This window comes from Pangasianodon hypophthalmus, chromosome 6 (genome assembly GCF_027358585.1).
Source record: "Pangasianodon hypophthalmus isolate fPanHyp1 chromosome 6, fPanHyp1.pri, whole genome shotgun sequence".
In the NCBI taxonomy this organism is placed as follows: Eukaryota; Metazoa; Chordata; class Actinopteri; order Siluriformes; family Pangasiidae; genus Pangasianodon; species Pangasianodon hypophthalmus.
Window position 1 is genome coordinate 4692174 of NC_069715.1, and position 27366 is coordinate 4719539.

The following is a 27366-nucleotide window of genomic DNA, read 5'->3' on the forward strand; positions in this document are numbered from 1 at the left end:
GTGCAGCTCCACACGGTAAACAGGCCGCCCAGGCAAGACCGTCACACATGCATATTGCTGTATACAAAATTACTTTCTATGGACAGAGATAAGACACAATTGTGACATTTTTTATGAGAAGTTTAATCTGTTCTCATCCACAGCCAAAACCACATCCATAGATTAGATGTTGGATATCTACAAGTATTTTGAATATATTTGGGAATATGTGTCCAATGTTAACATTTTCAGCTAAAATAATGATTTATATTTTTGCAGATTTGAACAACTTGTTTATTCTAGTGATTTGGATGCCATTTTACCCATCATATTTTTCTTTGTGTTTAGTTCAGGTTTAAACAGAATAATATAACATTTAGGTGTAAATATACAGAATAGTAGAGCAAAACTGGAGGCCAAAATAGCAAATATCTCCACAGCTACAGTAAATTTTCCAGGGCAGCTAACATAAGCTGGAATAAAAGTTATCCACACAGCACAGAATATGAGTATGCTGAATGTGATGAATTTAGCTTCATTAAAATTATCTGGCAGCTTTCTAGCTAGAAAAGACAAAACAAGGCACAAGAAAGCAAGAAATCCTATATAACCCAGCACAGCCCAAAAACCTATAGCTGAGCCCAAGTTACATTCTAATATGATCTTTTCCTTGTAGTAGTTCATGTTCTTGTAGGGGAAAGGAGGAGAAACTGTTAACCAAAGCACACAAATAAGAACCTGTATGGAAGTGAAAGCAAGAACAGTGAGTCTTTGCTGTAAAGGTCCAAACCATTTCATTACATTACTGCTTGGAATTGTAGACCTGAAGGCCATTAACACCACTATTGTTTTCCCCAGCAGACAGGAGATGCAGAGGACAAACGTGATCCCAAACGCTGGGTGACGCAGCATACAGGACCACTCAGAGGGTCGTCCAATGAAAGTAAGTGAACAGAGGAAACACAGAGTCAGGGAGAACAGTAGCAGGAAGCTCAACTCTGAGTTATTGGCTTTAACAATGGGAGTGTCCTTTTCTATTAGAAATAAAATAGCTACTAACACAGTTAATGTAGCTCCAAACAAAGAAAAAAGTACTAGTATTATCCCCATAACCTCTGTAAATGAAAGAAACTCTATGACCTTTAACATACATTTATCTCTGTCAGCATTAGACCAATATTCTCCTGGACACTGCTCACAGTTATTTGAATCTGCAAAATAATCATGGTCATTTTATTATGAAGGAAAATAAACTTTATCTCATGGTTTTATCTATTAATGCTGTTGTTCAGGAATTGTATCCTAAATAATAAAAGGAGGATACACAACATACAATGAACAACTTGTCTTTGAAAATCGATAATGCTGCAATTACCTGTCTGGTTACTGATCTCACCCTCTGCACATGGAATACAGTCGTAGCAGCAGACATGCCTTCCTTTCTGTACAGCTTTTCTGGTGCCTGGAGGACATCTCTCACTGCACACAGACTTTGGCTTCTAATACAGACAATATATTATAGCTATAATCAGTACACCTCACAAAGAAGTCAGAAATTACACTATATTGAAAATGTTTGTGGACACCTGACCAATCACACCCATGTGAGCTTGTTGAACAACCTACTCCTGATTTAGTCTCCCCTTTGCTGTTATAATAGCCTCCACTCTTCTGGGAAGGCTTTCCAATAGATTTAGAGCATGGTGACGGTGATTCAGCCATTCCACGAGAGCATTAGTGAGATCGGGCAATGATGTTGGCCAAGAAGACCAAGTGCACACTCAGCATTCTGATTCATCCCTAACGTGTTCAGTGGGTTTGATGTGTTCAATGGGCCTCTGTGCAGGCCACTTGAGGTTTTCCACACTAACTTTTGCAAGATCTTTATGGACCTTGTTTTGTGCACATGGGCACTGTTATGCTGGAAAAGGTTTGGGCCCCTTAATTCTAGTAAAGGGGAATTCTTAATGCTACAGCATACAAAGGGATTCTAGACAATTGTGTCCTTCAAACATTGTGGCAGCAGCTTGGAGAAGGCTGATATATGGGTGTGATTGTCAAGTGTCCACATAGTTTTGGCCATATAATGTATACACAATAGTAACAATGTATTCATATATTATTACTCTATTATTTTTTTAATTATATTAAAATAATATATTATTATTTTAATTTAGACTATGTTTCAGAACCTTGAAATGATAAGGTTCTATCTGTCAGTTCCATGAAGCTGTTGAACCATAATCATTTGCTCATCAATGAAATCCAAGCAGCTTTTCAGCTTTGTATTTTTTTAAAAATACTTTTAAGCACTATTTTGGTGTAAAACATTTCACATTACAGTACTGTGCAAAAGTCTTAGACATCCTTTTTTTAGTACAAACTTTCTTATAGATTTTTATTTTATGACTTCTACATTATCGAGTCAGTACAAAAACTTTATAGATTTCTAAACATTAGTTTGCCAGTGCAAAATTAAATGTTACAGAAAAATGTTTGTGTGTCATTAAAGAAAGCAGCATGTCCTGTAAGAGACTACTTTTCAGACAAAAAAACATAATGAAGGCTGCTGGGTTTTGCATGCAAAAATAAGAAGCAAGTTTGACAGTCAAAGTATCCCAAAGAACTGTGGCTGGTTCTGCAAGATGCTCAGTAAATCTTACCAGCTAATTTCCTTATAAAACTGTACAAATTGTACCTCAGACTACTTTTTTTAAAAGCAAAGGATTGTCACACCAAACATTGACTTTATTTCATTTATTACTGTTTACTGCTCTTTATAGTATTTTTTAAATGTAGAAACATTTAATTTCATTATTTTTGAAGGCATCTTTGCTCTACAGCATTTCTTTGCATTTTGCACAGTACTGTATATTCAGTGTTGTATAGCTAACATTAGAAGAACATTGTTTTTTGTTTTGCCAGAAAGATTGTAGAGGGCCTTACAAGGCCTGATTAAAAAAATCACCTAGTCCAACTTATATTATATTTAATAAAAACTTAAAATTAGCAAACATTGGATGTACCTCTCTTGTCTCTCCAGCCCAGATTATATCTTCATCATTTAGGACAAATTGTTGTCCAGTTGGCAGAGAGGCATCGTAATAGCCCACAACCTTAAACTGCACTTCTCCATTGAACCCCCGTTGCCAGTTCACCACATCGTATTTTGCCGCCGTTGCCCCAGTGCTGTCAAACCACACCTGTTCTCCCAATTTGGTGGTAAAATTTACCTTTTTTAGAGACTCAACAACCTTCAGAGTTAAAAGAAAATAGTTATTTATTTCTTAAAATATCAGTAATGGGCATAGCCTGCTTTGCTTCTCTTCTTTTGTGTTACCTGCCATGGTTGTGTTTTTTTGTCTTTCACACAGCTCTGATTTTCTGTGCATCTCCACAGGCTGTGTAGAGACTGCGCCACAGCATAAACTGCATTGTAGATGTTTTTTGCATATCTCAATTCTGATATGTCTTCATTATATTTTTCAAATGGAATCATATCTTCATATTTCTTGCAGTTGTTTTCAGTTTGAGAAATGTTTCCCTCTGTATGCAGGCAAGGATACACTGTTTGCCAAAATTCATTTACCACATAGTCAGCAAAACTATTAATGTTCAATTTTCCCACATCAAAACCAATGGCTCCAGCAAAAATATTGTAACTTGCTGGTGTTACTAGATTGACAGCAGTAATCCATCCTTCACCACCAATAATCTGGTAGCCAGTGACATTCTTTAGGATAAGGTGGTCTATTAGAATGTTCATGTCAATTTGGGCGAGAACTAAGATAATTACTTTCGCTGTGCCTTCCTTAATAATATTGACCACTTTCATGATTTTGGCAGTATCTGACCGGTCAAACTTCTCTGAGTACTCAACACATATTCCCTCCTCTCTGGCTGCATTCAGAAAAATGGCCATTCCATTGTTGCCATAGTCATTATCACTGTTCACAGCTCCCACCCAAGACCAGCCAAAGTGCTTCACCAAATATGCCAATGCTCTACATTGGTAGTAGTCACTCGTAGTAGTCCTGAAAAAAGAGGGGTACTCTTTTCTGTTGCTCAAACAGTCACATGTGGCAGAATGACTTATCTGAGGAGAGAAAGATAACTAAAGCCTGTTTGTGTGCATCTTACGCCAAAACATTTACATGTTTATTTTTAGAAGCCTGTTTTTAGAAGCCTGAAAAATTAACAGCTAGTACTGAAAAACACTGTAAAGTTTAGGCATTATATACACTATATATGCAAATTCTGTAAATAAAGCTGGTTGTAAAAATAACATTGACTTATTCATCTTCACTGCTTTACCATGGTTTGAGTTTCAGTGGATCCTGAGCCAGTCCCAGAAACACTGGGATCAAGGCAGGAGAATTCACCATGCACACACCTTTACACACTCTTTCAGACTTGGAGCAATTTAGTGAACTTAGAGAACTTGCAAAACTCTGCACAGACAATAACCCAAGCACAGGACTGAACCCAGAACCCTGGAGCTGTGAGGCGGCAATTGTACTCACTGCAGTAACATGCCTCCCGTTATATATATATGTAGACTGAACATGCACGTCTGATGGAATATTAAACATAAGTAATACAATTTACCTCCTTGTGTATCAAAGTAAAATTGAGCTTTTCATAGCTTCTGAGGTTATATCAGAAGATATATGAGACTCATATCAGAAGATTTATGATTAGTAAATAGATAAAAATAGATATATAATGATTTAAATGTAGACTTTTCTCTATATTATTTCTCTAATTATTGCTCTGATTATCCCATGTACATTTCAAGCATGTTCTGTAACTATTGAATAAATGATTACTAAATAATTCTTAAAATCATTGATCCTTACCACTGGGATCTTAAAAGGTCCTGTAGTTCTTGTGAGTGCTATAGTAGGAGTAGACTCTGACTCCCCTATGATGGCTTGTACTACTGCTTGTCCAGAGCAGGTATCATCTGCTGTTATGTCCATACCATTCATCAAAGCCACGGCTGCCTTCATAGATAACAATCTTGAGTCACAATTGTCATAAATTCTGTAACCAATTGAGATATTTGGGAGCAAGCTGCTGCTTCTGTTGATTTCCTCAATTGCGAATGTGATGGTCTGAGCAAGTCGGAATTCTCTGAGATTAAATCTAAAAATATACATACAAATCATAAGAAAAGTCAATGATATATTTAATATAAAATCAAAACTAAAAGTACAAGTAAGTAAAATAATACAATGCAGAAATGCCATACAGAGTTCCTAAAAAAAAAAAATGTCTCCAATGTGAATTTTCCACTACAACAAACCTAATGCAGATTAAAGGATGAGGTTTTTCAGTATATGGCAGTGACTGCATTTGTGTACCATCATGTATTGAAAAGACAGCTCCAATTATCACATCTCCATCTTTAGCCAGTAAGGGATATGCTGGGTTTTCCAGAATACGGCAATTTTCTCCCTTTGCCATGCTAAGAGAAAGGAATGCTACAAGGAATAACATCACAATGTGTGTCCAATGCATTTGCTGGCTCAGCCCTCAACAGATATGCTCTTCACAAATTTATAGACATGCTCTGGGTCTTCTGAGTATGACCATTCAGTTTGGACAAATCAGAAAGATGGTGAGCTTTGTGATGTCATTATGGCACATCTCTTTGGAGACAGTCTATGGGCTTCTGGATTGCAGTCATGGTGGATCCAGAGCCAGTCCTAGAAACATTGGGATCAAGGCAGGAGAATTCACCTCGCATCGCAGAACACCGTGCACACATACATTCACACATGCTTTCAGATCTGGGACAATTTAGTGCCAGTCTGCCTATCTGCATGTGTTTGGACAATGGGTATAAACCAGAGAACTTGGAGGAAACCCCATGCAAACACTGAGAGAACTTGCAAAACTCTGCACAGACAGTAGTCCTCTTTGGTGACAGCTAGAAGTGTTTGGGGTCATCGATCAATTATTATTTCATTTAGGAAGAAGCCCTTTGAGACCTGGAGGAAATCCTACAGAGCAAATAATAAATAAAGTGGCAATAGTTCCCAGCCTCATACATCCTCAGCTGTAACCCTCTTTAGCATTTGATTAAATGACTTGACCATCTCATGGTATGGTGTACCATACCATGGCTCACCTAGCTCACCTAGAGATGCTTCCTACATTCAGCCATAGAGGAGGAAGGAGGAAAAGATGTTGCTTTCTTCAGAGCTATGCTCTTCAATAAATATGTGGCATAGTTGACCCTTGCCAAAATGTAATGGCATCCCTTCAATGTCTATCCCAATATGCATGATGGGCAACATACATGAGTAAAGCTGATAGACGCTTCTGTGTGATGTCTACTATCAGGTTCTTCTTCCTCTTGGCTTTTGTTTCCAGAAGCATGCAGATCTGACAAATTTATATTGCCTTCTTGACAGCTTCATTCCTATGTGACATGCCATTGCCCATTAGATCCTGTCCACCCTTTAGATTTAACCATTCTGGAGATTTCTTTCTGCTATTGAGTGATCCATGGTCACCCTCTCAGCCAATTCAATTAATCAAACAAACATTAAGGCAATCCAGGTGTTGTTAACACAAAAGATAAAAGATTTTTTTGGAGGAAGAATAATTGTCAGCTATGTACATGCTATGTAGGTTTAAGGCCATAGTGATGGATTCTAACGACACCACTGACAAACTGACCTGTTGTTCCAATATTCCCACTCTTTTCACAGTTCTTCAACAGCATCTCTTACCAAGTGAAATTTTGGCATGGGAAGTATTAAGCTGAGCAAAGAAAATGTAAATGGCCTGAGAGACTTATTCAAATATTCACCACAGTATAATGCAGACACATTTTGAAATGACTGGCCTCATGACTCTGTCAGAAATTAATTATTTGCCATTACCAACTTTTACTATATTTGTTATTTTAAAGCTGTCTCATCTTTTCTGAGCCATCACTTTTATCAGTACACTCAAAGGTGCTCAAATGTTGGTTTGCACTTCATTGTCTGAGGTTATCTGCCTCTACCTTTGTTCTCCCAGCATAAGATTAAAAGGCTTACGTATGCTTGGAATATGTGCTTGGGAAATAATGCTAACTGCTCTTTTCTGTATATACATGAGCATACACTCAATATAACCTGAATTTCTCTGTTGCTGCTCAATTTACATGTTTTTTTTCCAAACCAGTTTTATTGTTAAAAATGCAATAAGGAGGATCCCCTGGGGACATGAAACTCAGGTGTGAGTTGATAGCAGCTCTTGATCACTTTATGCCGCTTTATGTGGTATGTTGATTGCTGTTAATTCTGCATGATCCACAGCTGTTGTTAATGGCTAAGCGATTTGCTTTGCTCTCTTTTTAGGTTTTCTTTTGGTGCTGATTGTTCTCTCTGTTCTGCATTGTTCAAGCTGCCTTATAGCCGCACCAATGTACAGTCTTTGTGGTGCCGCTGTCCGACATCAGTATGGACCTTCAGATTCTGTGTAGCAGGAGCTTCACAGGCCTGCATAGTAGTTATTCGCACAAAAAGACGTGTGTATTCTCTGATGTATGAATCCTTGTGCTGTAACATCTGGTGTGTTTATATTAGTCTCATTTGTATTATATTTTATGTTTTACAAAATGAATATGAGATCTTGTAATAAGTAACAACCACAGTGTAGCTGGTGACAACTGTTTGACAAATCTGATTATGGAACGTTTCTCAACATATGATTTTAAACGTACTAACCGGTTTCAATGTTAACTGACATACATTGATGCCAGTTGTGTTTAATTAATATGGTTATTTGTCTTTACAGTGTTCATATGGCCACCTATCAGATTGCTATCCCTGTGAGTGATTTCTTACAGGAGCCTGTATGGACCTGACCTGGTATGCATGTTGGCCTTCTATTTCCAGTGGTGCTGGTGGAGTGCTGGGGGAATATTAGTGGCCAGAGGTCAATGGGCCTCAAACATGAAATGTGGAAGGAAGTTGCTATTCTGCAGTGGCGTGGTAGGTCGAGTTTATATGTGACCTGTTTCAAGATCTTGTATGGGCTGGTTTATCTCTAATTGACCACACATTGGAAGGGTGTCAACTATGTTGCTGAGTGCCTGAGAAAGTTCTGGGCATACTTGGCCCAAGGCAGCAACTGAGCCTCATCCTCCTGGTTCTGTGCACAAAAGGTCCTCCTGATTGGCCCTCTCCACCTGCCCATTGGTCTGCGGTGGTAACCCGAGGTTAGCCTCATGGTTACCCCAAGTTTCTACATAAAGCTCGAACAGACTCATAATGTGAACTGAGTGCCTCGGTCACTGACAATATCCTCAGGGATTCCAAAATAACAGAATACATGGGTTAATAGCAGTTAAGCTGTAGGAAAGGCCACGGGTAGGCCAAGCAGAGGACTAAGGTGCAGAGACTTGAAGAAACCGTCAGCAATGACCAGGATGACCATGTTCTCATTGGGCTCTGGGAAGTCAGTGATGAAGTTCACCGCCAGGTGGGACCACAGCTACTGTGGCGTGGGCAGGGGCATGAGCTTACCGGCCGGCAAGGTTTGAGGGACCTTGGCTTGTGCATAGGAGGTGCAGGAGAAGACAAAATTTTGTGTTATTTAGCTTGTCGGGCCACCAGAACTTATCTCACAGTAAGTGAGTTTACATCATAGGGTGGGGGGCACAAACTGCTTGTTGGGAGGGCATGAACTAGGAATCTGCTGTGGGGAAGTGTGTGCTATTTCTTGATCAAAGTCCCAGGTTACTGCCCTTAAGAAGTATGAAGGAGTTTTCCTCGCTGTTTTCCTTGGGGCTCGCAGCATGTAAACTTGAGAGGTCCACCTTTGTGTTCTTGTTGCCAGGTCTATATGACAGGCTGACCTGAAATCATGTAAGAATAGGGCCCATCAGGCTTGTTGAGGGTTTAGACACTTGGCTGACTTGTGGTACTCAAGATTCTTATGGTCAGTGAAGATTCTGAATGGGTGGGGGCGGCCTCCTCCAACCAGTGATGCCACTCCTCGAGCGCCAGCTTAACGGCTAGTAGTTCTCTGTTGCCTATGTAATAGTTCCATTCTGCAGGGGATAAATTCCTGGAAAAGAATGCCACAGGATGGAGTTTGGGCTTTTAACAGATCTCTGTGAGAGCACGACTCCCATGCCTGCTCTGAGGCTTCTACCTCGAACACAAAGGGTTGCAATGTCTGGATGTTTCAGGATTGGGGCTGTGGTGAAGATGGTCTTGAGTTTGGTAAACACCTCTGCAGGCACATCGTTCCAAGCCAAACGTTTGGCCCTTTTTCTGAGGAGAGACGTTAGGGGATGGGCTATTGAACCTTCTGTAAAAATTTGTGGAACCTAGAAATCTTTGTAACTCCTTCTGTTTTGGGTGTGTACCATTCATTGATGGCAGATACCTTGGCTTGGTCCATGATTACTCCTTCAACACTGATAATATATCCTAAGAATGAGATCTGGGTCTTGTGGAACTCACATTTTCTCCTTTTACGAAAAGGTGATTTTGCAGTAGGTGCTCCAGGACTTGGCGGACATGAAGAACGTGGGTTTCAGGGGAGGCAGACTAGATCAAAATGTAGGCTATTTAGGCTATGATGAATTTTTCCAGGATGTCTCATAGGATAAGAAATTGGAACTAAGGGGGTGCAAGAGAGCCCATACGGCATTACGCAATACTCATAATGACCAGAGGCAGTGCTAAAGTCCGTCTTCCACTGATCTTCCTCCCGAATTTGAACAATATTATATGCACACCTGGGGTCCACTTTGGTGAAGATTTGAGCTGAACGCAACTGTTTCAGGGCTGAGGGGACCAGTGGCAACGGGTATAGGTATTTTACTGTTACTTGATTAAGGCCCCAACAACTGATACATTCTTTTCCACAAAAAAGAAGCCAGCTGAGGTGGGAGATGTGGAGGGTTTGATTTACTCCTGTTATAAAGATTCCTGAATTCCTTCACAGATTCCTTCATAGCTTGTTTGGTGAGAGAAAGCAGGTAAATCCAGTTATGTGGGCGAGTGGCTCCTAGCAGGAACTCAATGGCACAGTCATAAGGTCGGTAAACGCTAGCCTTCGATTTACTGAAGACTTCTAGAAGATCATGGTATACTGGTGGGATATTGAGTGGTGCATGATTCCCTGGGCTTTCTATATGAGTGATTTCCTTATCAGTCCATGATATGTGGGGATCATGTAGTTGCATCCATGGAAACCCCAGAATAATGGGGTGCTTAGTGGTATGGGTGCCATAGAAGGAAGTGAGTTCTTTTGATGCAGTGCACATTCTGGGAAACATAGTTGATGGTGGACGCGAGAGTTGACCTGACACCTAACCAACGCCCCACTGGTTCCTATTACATGCTCCCATCTTTACTGCTACCCTTAAGTCCCCACTTAAATGTATAAAAAATTACACACTTGTATGCTATAACATTTATTAAATGGATGAAATGTACTCATGGAGTTTTCCAAATAAACATATTGCCAGGCTTCAGTGCCATCTGCTGATCTGATGGAAACCATGCACTTCAAAATAGGATTGACTATCCATTATTTAGAACAAAGACAGCTAAAAAGACAACTAAAGACAGCAAGTGGAGGCCATCGATGTCGGATCTGTCTAAAATAATGTCAACAAATCTTTGACCATGTTACGTTTAACATTCAGCATGGCAAACATTCAACTTGTTCAGTGTGTTGAGTGCAGGATCTTTAGTCATTGTTCCTCCATTGTTAGTAATAGCTTTATTTGAAGACTCTGCATTGTAATCTCAAAGTCAGAGCTAACGCTAAGGCTTACCCAAGGGAGCAACCCTCCTCTCCACTTCACGTGTCTAACAGGTTTGCTTTATTCAGTGAAGCACCCACTGAGAAACCTAAAAGAGCTCTGGTTATAGGAGACTCTTTCTTATGGCGTATGAATTTAGCTAGGCCTTTAGGGGCACCAGCAGCTATAGTTATTTGTATACAGGGAGCCAGGGCACCGGACATAGCAGGTAATCTTAGGGTCTTAGGTGAGCATAGGTTTTCAAAGTTTTTCATGTAGGAGCTAATGATATATACCTTTGTCAGTCACAGGTTACTAAGAATAACATAATTCTGAAGACCCTCTGAGAGCAGTGGTTGTGTCCACTCTAGATTCAGTAGGGGTTAATCAGAATATTATAGGACCTACTCATAATGGTGGTCACACTCATCTAATACTAACATTCAGATTCATCATGCAACTCTTCTTTTCTTTTAAAAAACATATTGTGACGGTGGGCCTGTGGCCCGCGCACATAATTTTTCACAGTGGGGAAGAATGCGGGCATGAACACAGCACCTAGCAGCGTGATGGAAGCCACACTTCAACTACTTCTCCAAGCGAGCCTGCAGCAGCAAGCCCTGTCCCAGGAGCTATCCCGCGGCCTCCACGCCACCACCCAAGAGCTCCTGGAACTGAGGAAGAAGCCAGACACCGCTGCGGTCCCCCTCCCCGGCCCCTGCAGCAAGGTGCGTCGCCCAGAGGGAAGGTTGGCCCAGGGAGGACTAGGCCTCTGCCCTCGCTCCGCTCCTCACGGGAGAGGCCCAGCTGGCCTATCATGCCCTCGACCCTGAGGAGGCTGCGGAGTAAGGACTAGTGAAGAACGAGATCCTCCTGCGCTGTGGTCTCTCCCCTGCCAGTGCGGCAGCAGAGTTCCACCGGTGGAGCTATGATCCGAAGTCCACCCCTCGCGGCCAGATGGACCGACTGCTGCGGATCGCCAAGCTATGGCTCCAGCCAGACCGCCTCTCAGCCACTGAGGTTGTCGAGCGAGTGGCCCTGGATCGGTTCCTCCAAGCTCTGCCGTCCGAAGAAAGGAAGGTGGTGGGCATGGCCCGGCCCTCCATCCTCGCCTCACCACAAGCTCAAGGATCCCTGACGGACTCCTGTGTACATGGGGATGCCAGGGAGGTCCCTGCAGTCCATGTCTCTGTGGGCCACCGGGCTAAGGAGTGGCCCCTCCTGGTGGGCCTCATCCCTGAGCTCCCTGCGCTTCTGCTCCTGGGTCGAGACTGGCCAAGGTTATCCACTGCTGAAGCCTCCCACACAACGAAGAAAAGGAGGCCCAACTAGAGGCGAGCAAGGGTCCAGCTGGCATACCTCGCCCAGGATGAAGGAGATGCCGGAGGGACCTCAGCAGGTGAGCCCCAACCCCCTGACTAATCCTGTGTCCTCTGTATATTTGCAGGTTGCTCGAGAGGGAAATTTTGGCTGGGAGCAGAAGGAAGATGCTAGACTGAAGAACTGCTGGATTCAGGTGCAGGTCATCGAAGACGTTACCCCAGCAATTCCACCAGCAGTTGCCAACCTCCTACTTCATGGTGCGAGGAGGCCTGCTGTACCTCAAGACGGAGCGCTGAAACCAGCCCTGCGAACTGCTGGTGGTGCCACGCAGCCACACCCAGGCCCTTCTGCACCTAGCCCATGCGCATTCCACTGGGTGGGCACCTGGAGCCCCGGAACACCCTCAAGAAATTGAAGGACCGATTCACCTGGCCCAGGATGGACGCCGAGGTCCGGGCCTTCTGCTAGCAGTGCCCCCAGTGCCAGAGGACGACCCCCTACAAGCCTGCTCCCCCGCCGCTCATCCCTCTCCCCATTATCGGCGTCCCCTTCGAGGGGGTCAGCATGGATGTGGTATTAATGTTTTAGTATCCTACACACTTTTTTATTACTATTTCAACACATGTTGTGTTAAATTATCCAATAAATGTGTTAAAAAAATAAAAATATTTCACATGTGACCAACGCAACATCTGCAGACATCATCATCTAAACTCAAATCTAAACTCGTCCCAATATGAATGTTTGTTCCTTTTGATTGTGACAGTGGAGTCAGAGTGCTGAGGTGAAGAAACGAAATGACGACAGGCAAGTTAGCATTCGTCACTATTTAGCGTTAATGCTGCTAAAAAATGCCTGGTCGAGTTTGTGATGTTTAGGCAGGGAGTTCTTGAAAATGTATTCACTGGAAAACAGTAACTCAGCAAGTGATAATTAACTTTACCTATTGTGACAGCATCAAAAGTCAATATTTTGTACAGTTTCCTCAGTATTGGCGTTACGCTACTAGTGTCATGTGTTTATGTTGATTGTGAAATATGGACTGACATTATTCTATAATTCTATAGGTCTGCATCTTATCTGATGCTCCAAGTTAGGGTTAGCTAGGTGGATGCTGTCACCAATCACAGTAGGAACACAGACACTCATTGAGTTGATAACATTACTCTAGCATATAGCTCACTGTAATGTTATACGTTCTCACTGCCATTTTGAAAGTGAATGATAATGTAGCTGTTACGATCGCCAGCTGGAGTGCCCATGAACCCCACTAGAGGGCACTCCACCCTGGACTCTTGCCATTGTTTTCTGGACTCCATTTCCCATGTGTTCCTTGCCCCACATGTGATCTTGTCGTGTACTACCCTTGTCTGTGTGTTATGTTTTGATTGGTTCCTTGGTTGCATGTGTCTTGTTCTCATTGGTTGGTTTTTGTCATGTGTTGTCCTTGTCATGTATAAAAGTTGCATTTGGATCCCCAATTCCGTTGTCATGACCCCTACGTTACAGTAGCATTACAGCTAATCAAAATGATGAAATGCAGAGAGTGGGTTAATGTTAACTGCATTTAGCAAATGTTTTGGACAAGGCAAGCCGTAGTAATTAGCATTAGGAGGATGGGTTAGGGCCATGTTTCTTCATGCATTCAGTGAATGTTAATGCTGGTTAACAGGTGCAGACAGTCAGTGGCTAACATAACTTGCATTTCTAGCTAGCTCAGTAATGTCAAGGCCAAATGTTCTTCACAATGGTGATGTGACAAAAAGACGAGTTGGGGGTTAGGTTGTAATGCTTTCCACTATCTCTACTGTAATATAGGTTAACTTAATTAGGTTGTGCAAAAGTTTGGCAATGAGGTGCTGAAGGTGGGAACATAAATATTCGCAAGCTAGCTAGATTTTCCTGGTGAGTCTACAATGCCATTTTGGGCTCTATTATGACTGTCAACTCTACATGATCCACTGCTTTTGTTAATGGCAAAGCGATTTGCTTTGCTCTCATCTTTGTTGCTGATTGTTGTGGATATACTCCATGGTTCAATCTGCCTTATAGCCATGACACTGCACCATCTTTGTGGTGGCAGTACAGACCTGCATACTGTGGGTGGCACTACCCACAGCTTTTTGAGAACAGAATTAATTTTTCTTGAAGCATCAGAAGTGCACTATATAAAGACATGTAAAAGTAATATTCTATTTATTGTTGTCGTTGTTGTTGCATATACAAGGACATGTTAACTATGAAGTCAAAATGAATTATGGATCTTACTATAACTGATGTGTTTATTTTAGACTCTATGTTTGTATTATATTCACTGTTTGACAGAACTAATAGACTTTGCTTCTCCTTTTTGTATTATTTGCCATGGTTGTATTGTTTTATCTTTCTCACAACTCTGGTTTTCTGTGCATCTCAAAAGGTTGTGTAGAGAATGTGCCACAGCATAAACTGCATTGTAGATGTTTTGTGCATATCTCAATTCTGATATATCTTGATTGTAGTAAATGGTATCATACCTCAATTTTTGCTGCAGATGTTTTCAGTTTGAAAACATTTCTTTATGTAAGCAAGGGAATGCTGTTTGCAAAATCTCTTTTATAACATAGTTATCAAAACCACCAATGTTCATTTTACCTCATCAAAGAGCTGCCTCTGGGTAACTAATGGCAACCAGCTCCATCTGTGATTGGCCCATGTAAGGACTGTTTACAAGTCGCTCAAACACTCAGTCTTGAGTTCACCATGGTATTTTGAAAACTAGAGGTTTCTCCCCTTAAGTGGGCTTAACCCACTGGGGTCTGAGGGCATTTCGGGGCCCAGACTGGATGTCTGCTACCACTGTTTCCTGATCAAGAGACAGGAGTCAGGCTCCCTGCCACGGCACTACTGTTGTATTGTCAATGGTCCTGGAAGAAAGCCTGGGCTGATTTTTTTGGCAGCCTCCTGCACTCGAGAGTCAAAAGCTAATCACTGCCATTATCTTTGGCCTTATATCCATCCCAGTCAGCGAGTGTGGCTCTCAGCTAGAGAGCTCCGCTTGTGTGTGGACACCTTGTGTGTGCTGAGACAGGTCAAGTCTGTCTTGTACCATCTTTAACTTTCCCTATCCATGAAAGTGAACCCCACATTTCATGTCTTACAGCTGGCAAGGGAACATTGGGAGCTGTTCCTAGGGGAAGGAGTCCTGTAAGGGGCAGGTTGCCACAGCCCTGGCCTGCCAACAGAGGGAGACAGAGAGCTGCCTCTTGGTAATTAGTGGCAACTGGCTCCACCTGTGACTTGCCTATTTAATGGCTGCTTACAGGTTGCTTAAATGCTCAGTCCTTAGTTCAACCTGGGAGCACAAGACTAAGCTGGTATCAGTATTTTGGCAAGTGTGAGGCATACCTCTTAGGCCTAGCTCTCCTTTTGAGTTCAGTCCTGCTTGTGGTGCACTGGTAATATGCTTGCTTTCTAATCTAGAGGTTGTGAGCTTGAATCTGACTCTGGCTGATCTTCAATTTGTTTAGTATAGGAGAGTTCTTTTTCAGTTTACTTTTCTCCATATCCAGCACATACACACATATTATAGCATTTGTAGGGCTACATATCAGATTGCTTTCCAGGTGAATGATTTCTCGCAGTTCTGTCGTTTCTAAATTCCTAGCCAAGCCACCCCCATTCCATGATCCCATCTGCCTCCCTTAAGTCCCCACCTAAAGCACAACCTTTGATTCTTCATATTTCTACATAGTTAACAGTGCAAAATAGTGACTTTTAGTATTAAATGTATAATATGTTAAATACTTTATGCTATAATATTTGTTGTGTGCAAGTAAGGTACTTATGGAGTTACACAATAGGCATATTGTGTAAACAGTTGGAGATATTTTGTTTTGTGGACAAGCTTGTGGTCTCAAATTCCAGGCTTAAGTGCCCTCTGCTGATCTGATGGAAACCATAACAGATGCATTTTAAAAGTAGAGCACTGACCATCCCTCACCTAGTAGAAGCATTTGTATATTTGGTTTGTGAAGTTTATGCTTTATACTCTATTTATTTACTTGTTTGTTTGTCTGTTTGTCTTTTATAAAATTCTTAATGCCAATAAGAATATTGGCAATAATTGTCATATTTTCCTGATTACAGACAGACATGTTACTGAAGACAAAATATGTTTCTATGGACAGAGATAAGACACAATTGTGAATTTTTTAATGACTTAGGTTTAATCAGTTCTCATCCATATCCATATTTTATGTAATTAGATGTAATATAGCTAAATATTATTTAGAGATTATATTTGACATTGTGTCCAAGTGTAACATTCTCCAGCTAAAATGTTTTCAGATTGAACAACATTTTTTCTTAATGTGATTTAGAGGCCATTTTACCCATCATATTTTTCTTTGTGTTTAGTTCAGGTTTAAACAGAATAATATAACATTTAGGTGTAAATATACAGAATAATAGAGCAAAACTTGATGCCAAAATGGCAAATATCTCCACAGCTACAGTAAATTTTCCAGGAGAGCTAACATAAGCTGGAATAAAGGTTATCCACACAGCACAGAATATGAGTATGCTGAATGTGATGAATTTAGCTTCATTAAAATTATCTGGCAACTTTCTAGCTAGAAAAGCTAAAACAAAGCACAAGAAAGCAAGGACTCCTACGTAACCCAACACTGCCCAAAAACCTATAGCTGAGCCCAAGTTACATTCTAATATGATCCTTTCCTTGTAGTAGTTCATGTTCTTGTAGGGAAAAGGAGGAGAAACTGTTAACCACAGCACACAAATAAGAACCTGTACGAGAGTGAAGGCAAGTACACTGAGTCTCTGCTGTGGAGGCCCAAACCATTTCATAACATTACTGCCTGGAAGTGTAGCCCTGAAGGCCATTAGCACAACTACTGTTTTCCCCAGTACACAGGAGATACAGAGGACAAACGTGATCCCAAACGCTGTGTGTCGCAGCATACAGGACCACTGAGAGGGCCGTCCAATGAAAGTAAGTGAACAGAGGAAACACAGAGTCAGGGAGAACAGCAACAGGAAGCTCAGTTCAGAGTTGTTGGCTTTAACAATAGGCGTGTCCCTTTCTACTAGAAATAAAATAGCTACTAACACAGTTAATGTAGCTCCAAACAAAGAAAAAGCTACCAGTACTATCCCCATAACCTCTGTAAATGAAAGAAACTCTATGACCTTTAACACACATTTATCTCTGTCACCATTAGACCAAAATTCTCCTGGACACTGCTCACAGTTATTTGAATCTGAAAAATAATCATGGTTATTCATATTATGAAGGAAAATAAACTTTATCTCATGGTTTTATCTATTAATGCTGTTGTTCAGGAACTGTATTCTAAATAATAAAAGGAGGATACACAATGTACAATGAACAACTTGTCTTTGAAAGATGGTAATATGGAAATTACCTGTCTGGTTACTGATCTCTCCCTCTGCACATGGTATACAGTCGTAGCAGCAGACAGGCCTTCCTTTCTGTGCAGCTTTTCTGGTTCCCGGAGGACAGCTCTCACTGCACACAGACCTTGGCTTCTAATGTGAACAATATATTATAGCTACAGCGGTTGATCCATAGTCATTTATTTATCAATAAAATCCAAACAGCCTCATCGCTTTGTACTTTGTACTTTTTTTTTTTTGAAGCAATATATTGGTGTAAATCATGTCATGGATATTCCATGGGATGTAGATAAAATTTTAGAACATTTTTTGCCAAAAAAAGTTATATAAAACTTTATAAGGCCTGATTTTGTTTTAAATATCATCTATTCTAGTTTAGATATTTCTTAATTCAAAAAATGAGTAAACAATTTACCTCTGTTTTCTCTCCAGCCCAGACTATATCTTCAGCATTTAGGACAAACTGCTTTCCAGATGGCAGAGAGGCATCATAATAGCCCACAACCTTAAACTCCACTTCTCCATTGAACCCTCGTTGCCAGTTCACTACATCATACTTTGCAGCCGTTGCCCCAGTGCTGTCAAACAAAATGTGGTCTCCTAATTTGGTTGTAAAATTTACCTTTTTTAGAGACTCAACAACCTTGAAAGGGGAAAATACAAGTATTAATTTCATCTGAGTGTCAGTCTTGGACATGACCTACTTTGCTTCTCGTCTTTTGTGTTACCTGCCACGGTTGTATTGTTTTGATTTTCTCACAACTCTGTTTTTTTGTGCATCTCAAAAGGCTGTGTAGAGAATGTGCCACAGCATAAACCGCATTGTACATGTTATTTGCATACCTCAGTTCTGATACATCTTCATTGTAGTTTTTAAATTGAATCATATCTTTATATTTGCTGCAGTTGTTTTCAGTTTGATAAATGTTTCCCTCTGTATGCAAGCAAGGGATTGCTGTTTGCCAAAATTCGTTGACAACATAGTCAGCAAAACCACTAATGTTCAGTTTTCCTATAGCAAAACCAATGGATCCAGCCAGTATGTTGTAACTTCCTGGTGTTACTAGATTGACAGAAGTAATCCATGCTTCAACACCAATCATCTGGTAGCCAGTGACATTTTTTAGAATAAGCTGGTTTATTAGAATTTTCATATCAAAGTGGGCAAGAAATATGATAATTACTTTGGCTGTGCCTTTCTTAATAATATCCGCCACTCTCATGATTTTGGCAGTATCTGACCTGTCAAACTTCTCTGAGTACTCAACACATATTCCCTCCTCTTTGGCTGCATTCAGAAAAATGGCCATTCCATTGTTGCCATAGTCATTATCACTGTTCACAGCTCCCACCCAAGACCAGCCAAAGTGCTTGACCAAATATACCAATGCTCTACTCTGGTAGTAGTCACTTGCTATGGTCCTAAAGAAAGAGGGATACTCTTTTCTGTTGCTCAAACATTCACAGGTGGCAGCATGACTTACCTAAGGACAGAAAGAGAGGTAAAAAAAATTATACATTTTTGAGAGGGTACACATTTATACACAATTATGCTCACTTTTTGTAGCAAGAGGAAATTAGATGGAAGCCTGTTATAATGGATAATATAACTAGCATCAAACACTAAAAAACACAAAAGAAAATTATAAGCTGTGATAACAATTCTTAATTATCATGTACACTATAAATCCGCAAGCACACTCATGTAAATAATGCTGATAGTAAGAATAACATTCATTCATTCATCTTTACCACTCTATCCTGGTCAGGGTTGCAGTGGACACAGAGACAATCCATGAAATTTTAGACACAAGGCAGGCAAATTCACCAGCATTGCAGGACACCATTCTCACACACACACACACACACACACATACACGCACACACATTCACACACTCTTTCACACCGAGGGGCAATTAAGTGTAGCCAGTCTGCCTATCTGACTGTTTATGCACAGTGGGTAGAAACCCAGAGGAATGCCACATGAACACAGAGCGAGCATGCAAAACTCTGCACAGGCAGTAACCCAAGCACAAGATTCAGCCCAGGACCTTGCAGTTGTGAGGCAGCAATGATGCTTGCTGCACCTCCATACCACCCATAAGAATAATGTGTCTTGTACAAAAACAAATACATATCTAGATTAATCATGCAAATTTGATGGAATATTAAACATAAATATTACAAATGTGTCTCAAAGTAAAATTAGGCTTCTCTTAGCTGTTGAAGTTAAAGTGACTCATCACAGAGGACTGTTGATTAGTAAATACATAAGAATGGAAATATAATGACTTAACTGTAGGCATTGCTCCATAAATGAAGATAATCATCTCATGCATATTTCAAATGTGTCTTATAACTATTAAATAAATTGTTATTAAATAATGATTAATATTATTGATACTTACCACTGGGATCTTAAAAGGCCCTGTAGTTTTTGCAAGTGCTATAGTAGGAGAAGACTCTGACTCCCCTATGATGGCTTGTACTACTGCTTGTCCAGAGCAGCCACTATCTGCTGTTATTTCCACACCATTCATCAAAGCCATGGCTGCCTTCATAGATAACAATCTTGAGAGACAATTGTCATAAATCCTGTAACCAACTGAGATATTTGGGAGCAAGCTGTTGCTTCTGTTGATTTCATCAATTGCAAAAATCATGGTCTGAGCAAGGCGTAATTCGCTGAGGTTAAATCTACAAATATACATAAAAATCATATTTTCCAATAATATTTAATATAAAATGAAAGCTACATAAAACCAATACAATGCACAAATATAATACAGGTTTCCTAAAAAATGACTACAATGTGAAATATTCCATTACAACAAACCTAATGCAGATTAAGGGTTGAGGTTTTTCAGTATATGGCAGTGACTCGATCTGTGTACCATCGTGTATTGAAAAGATAGCTCCAATTATCACATCTCCATCTTTATATAGAAGAGGATATTCAGGGTTTTCCAGAATATGGCAATTTTCTCCCTTTGCCAGGCTAAGACAAATGAATAGTACAAGGAATAACATCACAAAGTTCGTCCAATGCTTTTGGTGTCTCAGTCCTCAACAGAAAAACTATTCAGATATTTATAGACAAGCTTTGGGTCTTCTGGGTATGACCATTCAGTTTAAACATATCAGAGAAGTGTTAAACTTTGTGATGTCATTATGGGACAGGATAGTAGATGCATCTTTCATTTATATCTGGTTTAATTCAGTCAACAATGCCCATGCAAATTATTTACAAACACTTTTATTGCTTTATGCATGGTAGGCCTTCATTTACTGTCTTTTTATGTTGTTGTACTTTCTTGTATGTGTTCACTGATCAGTGGGGGAATTGATGGTGGTCCTAGGCCTCTTTGGTGACAGCTAGAAGCCTATGGGCTTCTAGAAGCCCCCAGTGGCTATGGGGTCATTGGCCACAGTAAATCATTTAGGGAGAAGCTCTTGAGGCATGAAGCAAATCCTAAAAAAAAACAAATAATAAATAAACTGGAAATAGGTCCCAGCCACATACACCGTCAGCTGCCACCCTCGTCAGCATTTGATTAAATCCCTTGATCAGCTCATCCGTGTGGATATGGTGTAGCTCAGGCTCATGAAGAGAATTTTTCCCAGTTCAGTCCCCATGGAGGAAGGAGGAAAGCTTTCTGTAAGATGTTGCTTTCCTCAGAGCTATGGTCTTCAGTAAACATTTGGGCATTGCCCATGACCAAAATATAAAGGCAGCCCCACAATGTTCATCCAACATGCAACAAGTGACATACATGGGTGAAGCTGATGGTGGGTTCTGGGTGATGTCTGCTGTAAAGTTCTTCCACCTTTTGGCCTTTTTCCCACATCCAAAAGTCTCATGTGCCAGTTTCACAGGACCATTATTAAAAAGCCCTACAGTAAAATTTCTTCATACTCTGTATTTCTACAGTATTCAATTCTTATATAATTTTTTCAGATTTTGAGATGTTTTGGTAATGAGGAGACAATGGTATAGGAAATTGTATGTGATATTAGTGTGATTCATGGTCCAATCTAGAGGCACACCTATCTAACATTGCCTGTATAAACTGCTACTCAACTGGATAGAATAAAGGCACTTGTATGATCAATCAATGTGACTGTATCTACAAACAATTCAATAGCTACACATATTATTTTTGTCAGCTTTTTTAATGCAACTACAAAACATTTTACCTGCTGCTGAGCAGAGATGGGCACTCAAGTTTGCAACTCGAGTCCATGTCACACTTATGTTGCATAAAAATAGACTTCGGACTTGACTTGCAACTCTTCCTGTACGACCCCCGACTTGCCTTGGACTCGTCAATAGTAACTTGTGAATAATAAGTCCTTATATAGCTACAACTCCCCCGCAATACGCCCCACTCAATCTAGTGACACATCAAAATATGCGCCTGCTAGTGCCTGTGTAAACAGAGCAGCACCACTTGGCTTCACCAGGAGCACTGTACATGGTAGTCTTTGGCTGTAGAGAGTTCAAAATCCTTGTAAGCACCAATCAGCCATAACATTAAAACCACTGACAGGTGGTGTGAATAACATTGATTATCTCGTTACAGTGACACCTATTAAAGGGTGGGATATATTAGGCAGCAAGTAGTTCCTGTTTTCGATTCCTTTGCCGGGAGTTTCTTGCCTGTGTTGGCGTTTAAATTATACTGTTTTTTCTTTTTCAATTCTTTTTCATTTCCTTTTCGCACATTTTTATTTGTTGTATTTTTCACTTTTCCCTTCTGCCACATTTTTTTCATTTTCTCAAAGAACACTTTTGGTTTTTGTTCAAATACAGCAAGCAGAGGCCATCCACGCCAGATCTGCCTAACATAATCTCAACCTTCAATCAAAAGCTGCAGGCTACTTGTTGGTACCTCGAATAGTGATGGCTACAGCAGGGGGCAGAGCTTTCTCTTAGACAGCCCCACAATTACGGAACAGTCTTCCAATTAGTGTTCAGGACTCAGATACAGTCTCAGTGTTTAAGTCTAGGCTGAAAACATGTTTGTTTAGTCAAGCCTTTTATGATTTTTTCCTTAGGTAAAGGAGCAGATATGGAGAGTTCAATGGGCATAGAGCGTTGGGGTGAACTGGGATCTTTGGATGCTGTCGCCCCCACTCTCATGTGTTCACTCATGTTTGTTGACAGTGGAGTGGCTGGCTTTTTCTCCCAGTGTGCCCTCATGTCTGTGTTACCTTCTGGCTCTCCCTTTTAGTTATGCTGTCATAGCTAGTCTTGCTGGAGTCCCTGGCTGCACTCTGCGCACAGTGTACATATTCTGTAACCATTACGTGACAATTAGCATATTTAACAATCTCTTTTTCGCCCATTTACAGCCATTTTCAAAGAAGTACCTCCATTTTCAGGGGCTCAAAGGTATTTGGACAAAGTGACATAATTGTAAATATAACCATACTTGGATGAAAATCCTTTGCAGCCAATGACTGCCTGAAGTCTGGAGCCCATGTTCTCAAAACTCAAATTCTGAGTTTCCTCCCTGGAGATGCTTTGCCAGGCCTTCACTGCAGCCACCTTCAGTTGCTGCTTGTTTGTGGGTCTTTCTGCCTTCAGTCTTGTCTTCAGTAAGTGAAAAGCATGCTCTATTGGGTTGAGATCAGGCGACTCACTTGGCCATTGAAGAATATTCCATTTCTTTGCCTTCAAAAAGTCTTGAGTTGCTTTCGCAGCATGTTTAGGGTCATTATCCACCTGCACTGTGAAGCGGCGTCCAGTTTTGTAGCATTTTGTAGCCCATCATCAATAAACACCAGTGAGCTCGTTCCATTCGCAGCCATACATGCCCATGCCATAACACTGCCTCTACCATGTTTTACACATGATGTGGTATACTTCGGATCATGAGCTGTTCCTTTCTTTCGCCATACTTTTCTCTTCCCATCATTCTGGTACAAGTTAATCTTGGTTTCATCAGTCCAAAGAATCTTATTGCAGAACATTGGAGGCTTTTTTAGATGTTTTCTGGCAAAGTCTAATCTGGATTTCCTGTTCTTGAATGTTACCAGTGGTTTGCACCTTGTTGTAAACTTTCTATATTTACATTCGTGAAGGCGTCTCTTGATTGTAGATTTTGACAATGATACGCCTACCTTCTCCAGAGTATTCTTGACTTCTGTTGATGTTGTGAAGGGGTTTTTCTTCACCAGGGAAAGGACTCTGCGATCATTCACTTTAGTTGTCTTCCATGTTCTTCCAGGCCTGTCGATGTTGTTGAGCTAACCAGTGCTTTTTTTCTTTCTAAGAATGTACCCAACTGTTGATTTGGCCACACCTAATGTTTTTGCTCTCTCTTTTATAGATTTATGTTGCTTTTTTCAGCCTAATGATGGCCTCCTTCACTTGCATTGAGATCTCCTTGGACTTCACATTGGTAGCTCCAGTCGAACAGCTGCCAAATGTAAACTCAATACCTGATATCAACTCCAGACCTTTTATCTGCTTCATTTGTCTTGAAGTAACGAGGGAACGGACCATACCTGGTCAATTAACTTCTTGTTAGTCAATTGTCTGAATACCTTTGAGACCCTGAAAATAAATAAAAATGTATACTATATATATATATAGTAGCATCCATTCTGGACATATCCCTTCCAGACCACCAGAAGGTGCCCATCCTTGAATTTTGAACTGCTTCTTTGCAATTTAAAACACATGGACTTGAACTTGAGTTCTGAGACATTTTTATTTTGGATTTCTTGTATATGAACTTGTCTTATCTTTTGCCCAGACCTTTTGTCTTTAATGAATTTTGTGATATCTGGTATTTTGACCCTGCCCTGTTCTCTGAGCACGTTCTTGATATTGTCTTGGATTTGACTATCTCAGTTTTCTGGCAGTGACCTGGACTGTTGATACCCTAATTTTCCTGTTATTAATCCTCATGCATATAGATGCTTATTCTGGGTGTGGCTCATAATCGTTGGGGTGCAATGGTGAAACGCTATTCCAGCCAAGTTAGTAGTGCTTTTATTGGCAGGAGGTATTTGTAACCTGGCTTACTGCTGTTTAGGGTATCAAAGCAGCTCAGATTCGCTGATGAGATAAGATGAGATGCCATTACTGTCACTGTACAAGTACAATGAGTAAAGGGTAAGACAATAGATATACAATAAAGGATGCAAATAAAAATGATGAACACTGTGATTTTGTTTTCTGAAGTCCAGGATCAGTTCTTTGGTTTTCTTGTAGTTGAGAGCCAGAGTGTTATTACGACTCCATGTCTCCGAGTTCTTGATTTCCTCCCTGTAGGCTGACTTGTTATCCCATGTCTTAGATCAGCACTATGAAGGTTGTGGCATCTGTGAGCTTTGATTATGTGTCGAAGACACATTGTGATCCGACCACACAAATCACATTCAGAGGTGGTTTGGGATGCATATGGCAACATCACATAATGCCAGGTGTGAATGGGGCCCTAGACAGTGGTCCAGAATCCAGTTGCATACATGTGCAATTAAGCCAAGATTATGAAGGTCGAAGCCTAGTTTGTTGGGGGGAATCATTTTGAAGGTGAAGCTATAATCGATAAAAAGCATTCTGACATAGGTGTCACCCCATTTGAGATGTGACAGGGCAGTGTAGAGGGCCAGAGAAATAGCATACTAAGTAGAACTGTTTTTTTTTTTCTGTAGGCATATTGTAGTTGGTCTAGGGTGGAGGAGATGTGGCTTTTTTGTGGGCCAGGACTAGTCATCCAAAGCACTTCATGATTATGGGGGTCAGTGCTACCGTATAATCATCATTCTGGTTCTTAACAGCTGTTAGCTTTGGAACTGGAATGATGATCACTGACTTGAGGCAGGTGGGTACAGTTGAAGAGGTTGGTGAAAATTGCTGTCAGCTGCCCAGCACCGTGCTTCACTACCCATCTGGGAACTCCATCTGGTCCAGCTGTTTTGTTAGGGTTGGTGTGGCTTAGGGCTCATCTCACTTTGTGGGAGCTCAGCACAAATGATTGTATATCCCCTACCAACATCAACTTATTGATGGGTTCACTATTGTCTCTGTCAAATTGTGTGAAGCAGTTGTTCAGTTCATGAGAGAGATGTGTTGATTGTGGTTGGGCAGATGTTGCTTTTGTAATCAGTGATGGTCTTTATGATTTGCCACAAGCGTCAGGGGTCTGAGCTGCTAAAGTGCACTTTGTTCTGCGGTTTATGGCAGTGCTGAAGCCTGGGCCTCCTGATGCCTTTCCTTAGGTCAGACCTGGCTGTTCTGTAGGCCCCCATATGACCTGCACGAAAGGCATGATAACAAGCCTTTAACAGGATGTCTGGACATCCTTGTTCATTCAAGGTTTCCAGTTTGGGAATGTGCAAATGTTCTGTACAGTGGTAACATTATCCATACAAAAGTTAATATAGGCTACAACGGAGAAGACATATATATTTAAGTCTGTGTGAGAGCCCTGGTGGCATCTCGTGCAGACGGATCCCAATTAGTGTTATCAAAGCAGTCCTCTAGTTCTGAGATGGCCCCCTCAGGCCAGATTGTTACGGTTAGCATGGTTTGTTTTGATTTTGCAATGATGGGTCTGTACGCTGGTGCTAGGAAGAAAGAAAGGTGATCTGACCGGCCGACATGGAGGGGAATGCTTTGTAGTCATTCTTGTAGGTATATTTCCTGGTGGTTGGAAAATCTACAGGCTGGTAAAATTTGGGAAGCACTGACCAGAGGTTGGACTGAATAAAATCCCCTGCTATTATGAAAACACTGTCTGAGTGTGTGTTCTGTTGTTCACATATAGCATCATGAAGTTCAGCCTGTTTTAGCTTAGCATTAGCTTGTGCATTTATGATGACAACAGTGAATGGTCTCTGTAGATAGAAAGGTCTGCATTTTCACATCACTTCCATGTCCTGAGAGCAGAATTGCTCAATAGTGTCAGCTGTAGTGTATCAGTCTTTTATATAAATACAAACACCACCACCTTTGTCTTTAAGTTGTGATGTTAGCATTCAGCCAGGTTCCAATGAAAATAGTGGCACAGCTGTCCATCTTCTTAATAAAGAGTCTCAGTCGTATCTCATTGATTTTGTTGGATATGGACTGGGTGGTCGCGACAAACTCAAGAATGTGGGCTAATAAGAGGGGCTCTTTAGCCTAGCGTTTATGCTGGCTCACTTGCCTCTCTTGCCGCCACCTGCACCTCCTCTTCTCCTGGATGTTGACCCAAGCAGGCTCTGTTGTCCATAGTAGTTCGTCTGGGATGTGGGGAGAAGGAGATGGTTTGAAGCTTTTTAGTCCAATGTCCAATAGTTGTAATTGGTTCTTTAATGTAAGTGTGCTTAAAAATAAAATGAGATAATAAAGATAAAAGAAAAAGTGGTATTTACATGGGGAGCCCCGGTCCACTGCATCTGTGTGCAACACCATCTTGCTTGCATGCTCACATTGTCATACTTTGCCTTTATTTTGGTTTACTTAGTCATATTTGCTTTTATTTTGCTTTCGGTCTTTGCCTTTGTTGTCTTTGTCTTGGTTTACGTTTTTGTTTTTGCCTTTTTTGTTTTCGTTGTTTGGTTTTGCCATTTTTATTTATGTAACTTGTTTCTTGTGATTTGCTTGTTAATGTCTTTTGAGTTCTCTTACATATTCCACCCCTTCTAGATTTTGTTGTGTCTACCATGAGTGTAGTAAAGCGGAAGCATGCAGATGAGCCAATTTAATTGATTATGTAGTGGTTTCTGTTGTCAGTTGCCCTTTTGTTTTTTTGCCCATTGAATTGATGTGGGGTCCTGTAATTCTCTTATACATTTTAGCCTTTCTTAAAACAAACTTTGTAATTGAAATAAATGATTATTTATTTTTTTAGAATTGCAATTGTTTAAATGTAGCTCAGTG

General features: G+C 40.8%; 2 protein-coding genes across 2 annotated transcripts; both read right to left on the bottom strand.

The window, feature by feature from the left end:
• Window positions 1-273: 273 nt before the first annotated feature.
• LOC113534728 (extracellular calcium-sensing receptor-like) lies at window positions 274-8211 on the bottom strand. The gene is made up of 7 exons (XM_026927684.2): window positions 8096-8211; window positions 5288-5449; window positions 4839-5127; window positions 3320-4075; window positions 3006-3233; window positions 1355-1478; window positions 274-1190 (listed from the first exon to the last, which is right to left on the bottom strand). Exons 1-7 carry the CDS (start codon window positions 8209-8211, stop codon window positions 274-276), a joined length of 2592 nt encoding a protein of 863 aa, XP_026783485.1.
• An 8203-nt stretch (window positions 8212-16414) lies between these two features.
• LOC113534611 (extracellular calcium-sensing receptor-like) lies at window positions 16415-20164 on the bottom strand. The gene is made up of 5 exons (XM_026927531.2): window positions 19895-20164; window positions 18214-18969; window positions 17901-18128; window positions 17494-17617; window positions 16415-17328 (listed from the first exon to the last, which is right to left on the bottom strand). The coding sequence occupies exons 1-5, from the start codon at window positions 20147-20149 to the stop codon at window positions 16415-16417; spliced, it is 2277 nt and encodes a 758-aa protein (XP_026783332.2). The 5' UTR covers window positions 20150-20164.
• Between the last annotated feature and the right edge of the window lie 7202 nt (window positions 20165-27366).

Excerpts from the sequence above, each read along its gene's own strand:
- LOC113534728 (XM_026927684.2), bottom strand. The coding sequence starts at position 8,211 with ATGAGGCTAACCTCGGGTTACCACCGCAGACCAATGGGCAGGTGGAGA. Across the intron at positions 5,450-8,095 it reads CAGTTGCTGCCTTGGGCCAA|CATGGCAAAGGGAGAAAATT; the intron begins GTATGCCCAGAA and ends CCTTTCTCTTAG. Across the intron at positions 5,128-5,287 it reads CATCCTTTAATCTGCATTAG|ATTTAATCTCAGAGAATTCC; the intron begins GTTTGTTGTAGT and ends GTATATTTTTAG.
- LOC113534611 (XM_026927531.2), bottom strand. The coding sequence starts at position 20,149 with ATGATTTTTGCAATTGATGAAATCAACAGAAGCAACAGCTTGCTCCCA. Across the intron at positions 18,970-19,894 it reads GGCCTTTTAAGATCCCAGTG|GTAAGTCATGCTGCCACCTG; the intron begins GTAAGTATCAAT and ends TTCTGTCCTTAG. Across the intron at positions 18,129-18,213 it reads AAACAATACAACCGTGGCAG|GTTGTTGAGTCTCTAAAAAA; the intron begins GTAACACAAAAG and ends TCCCCTTTCAAG.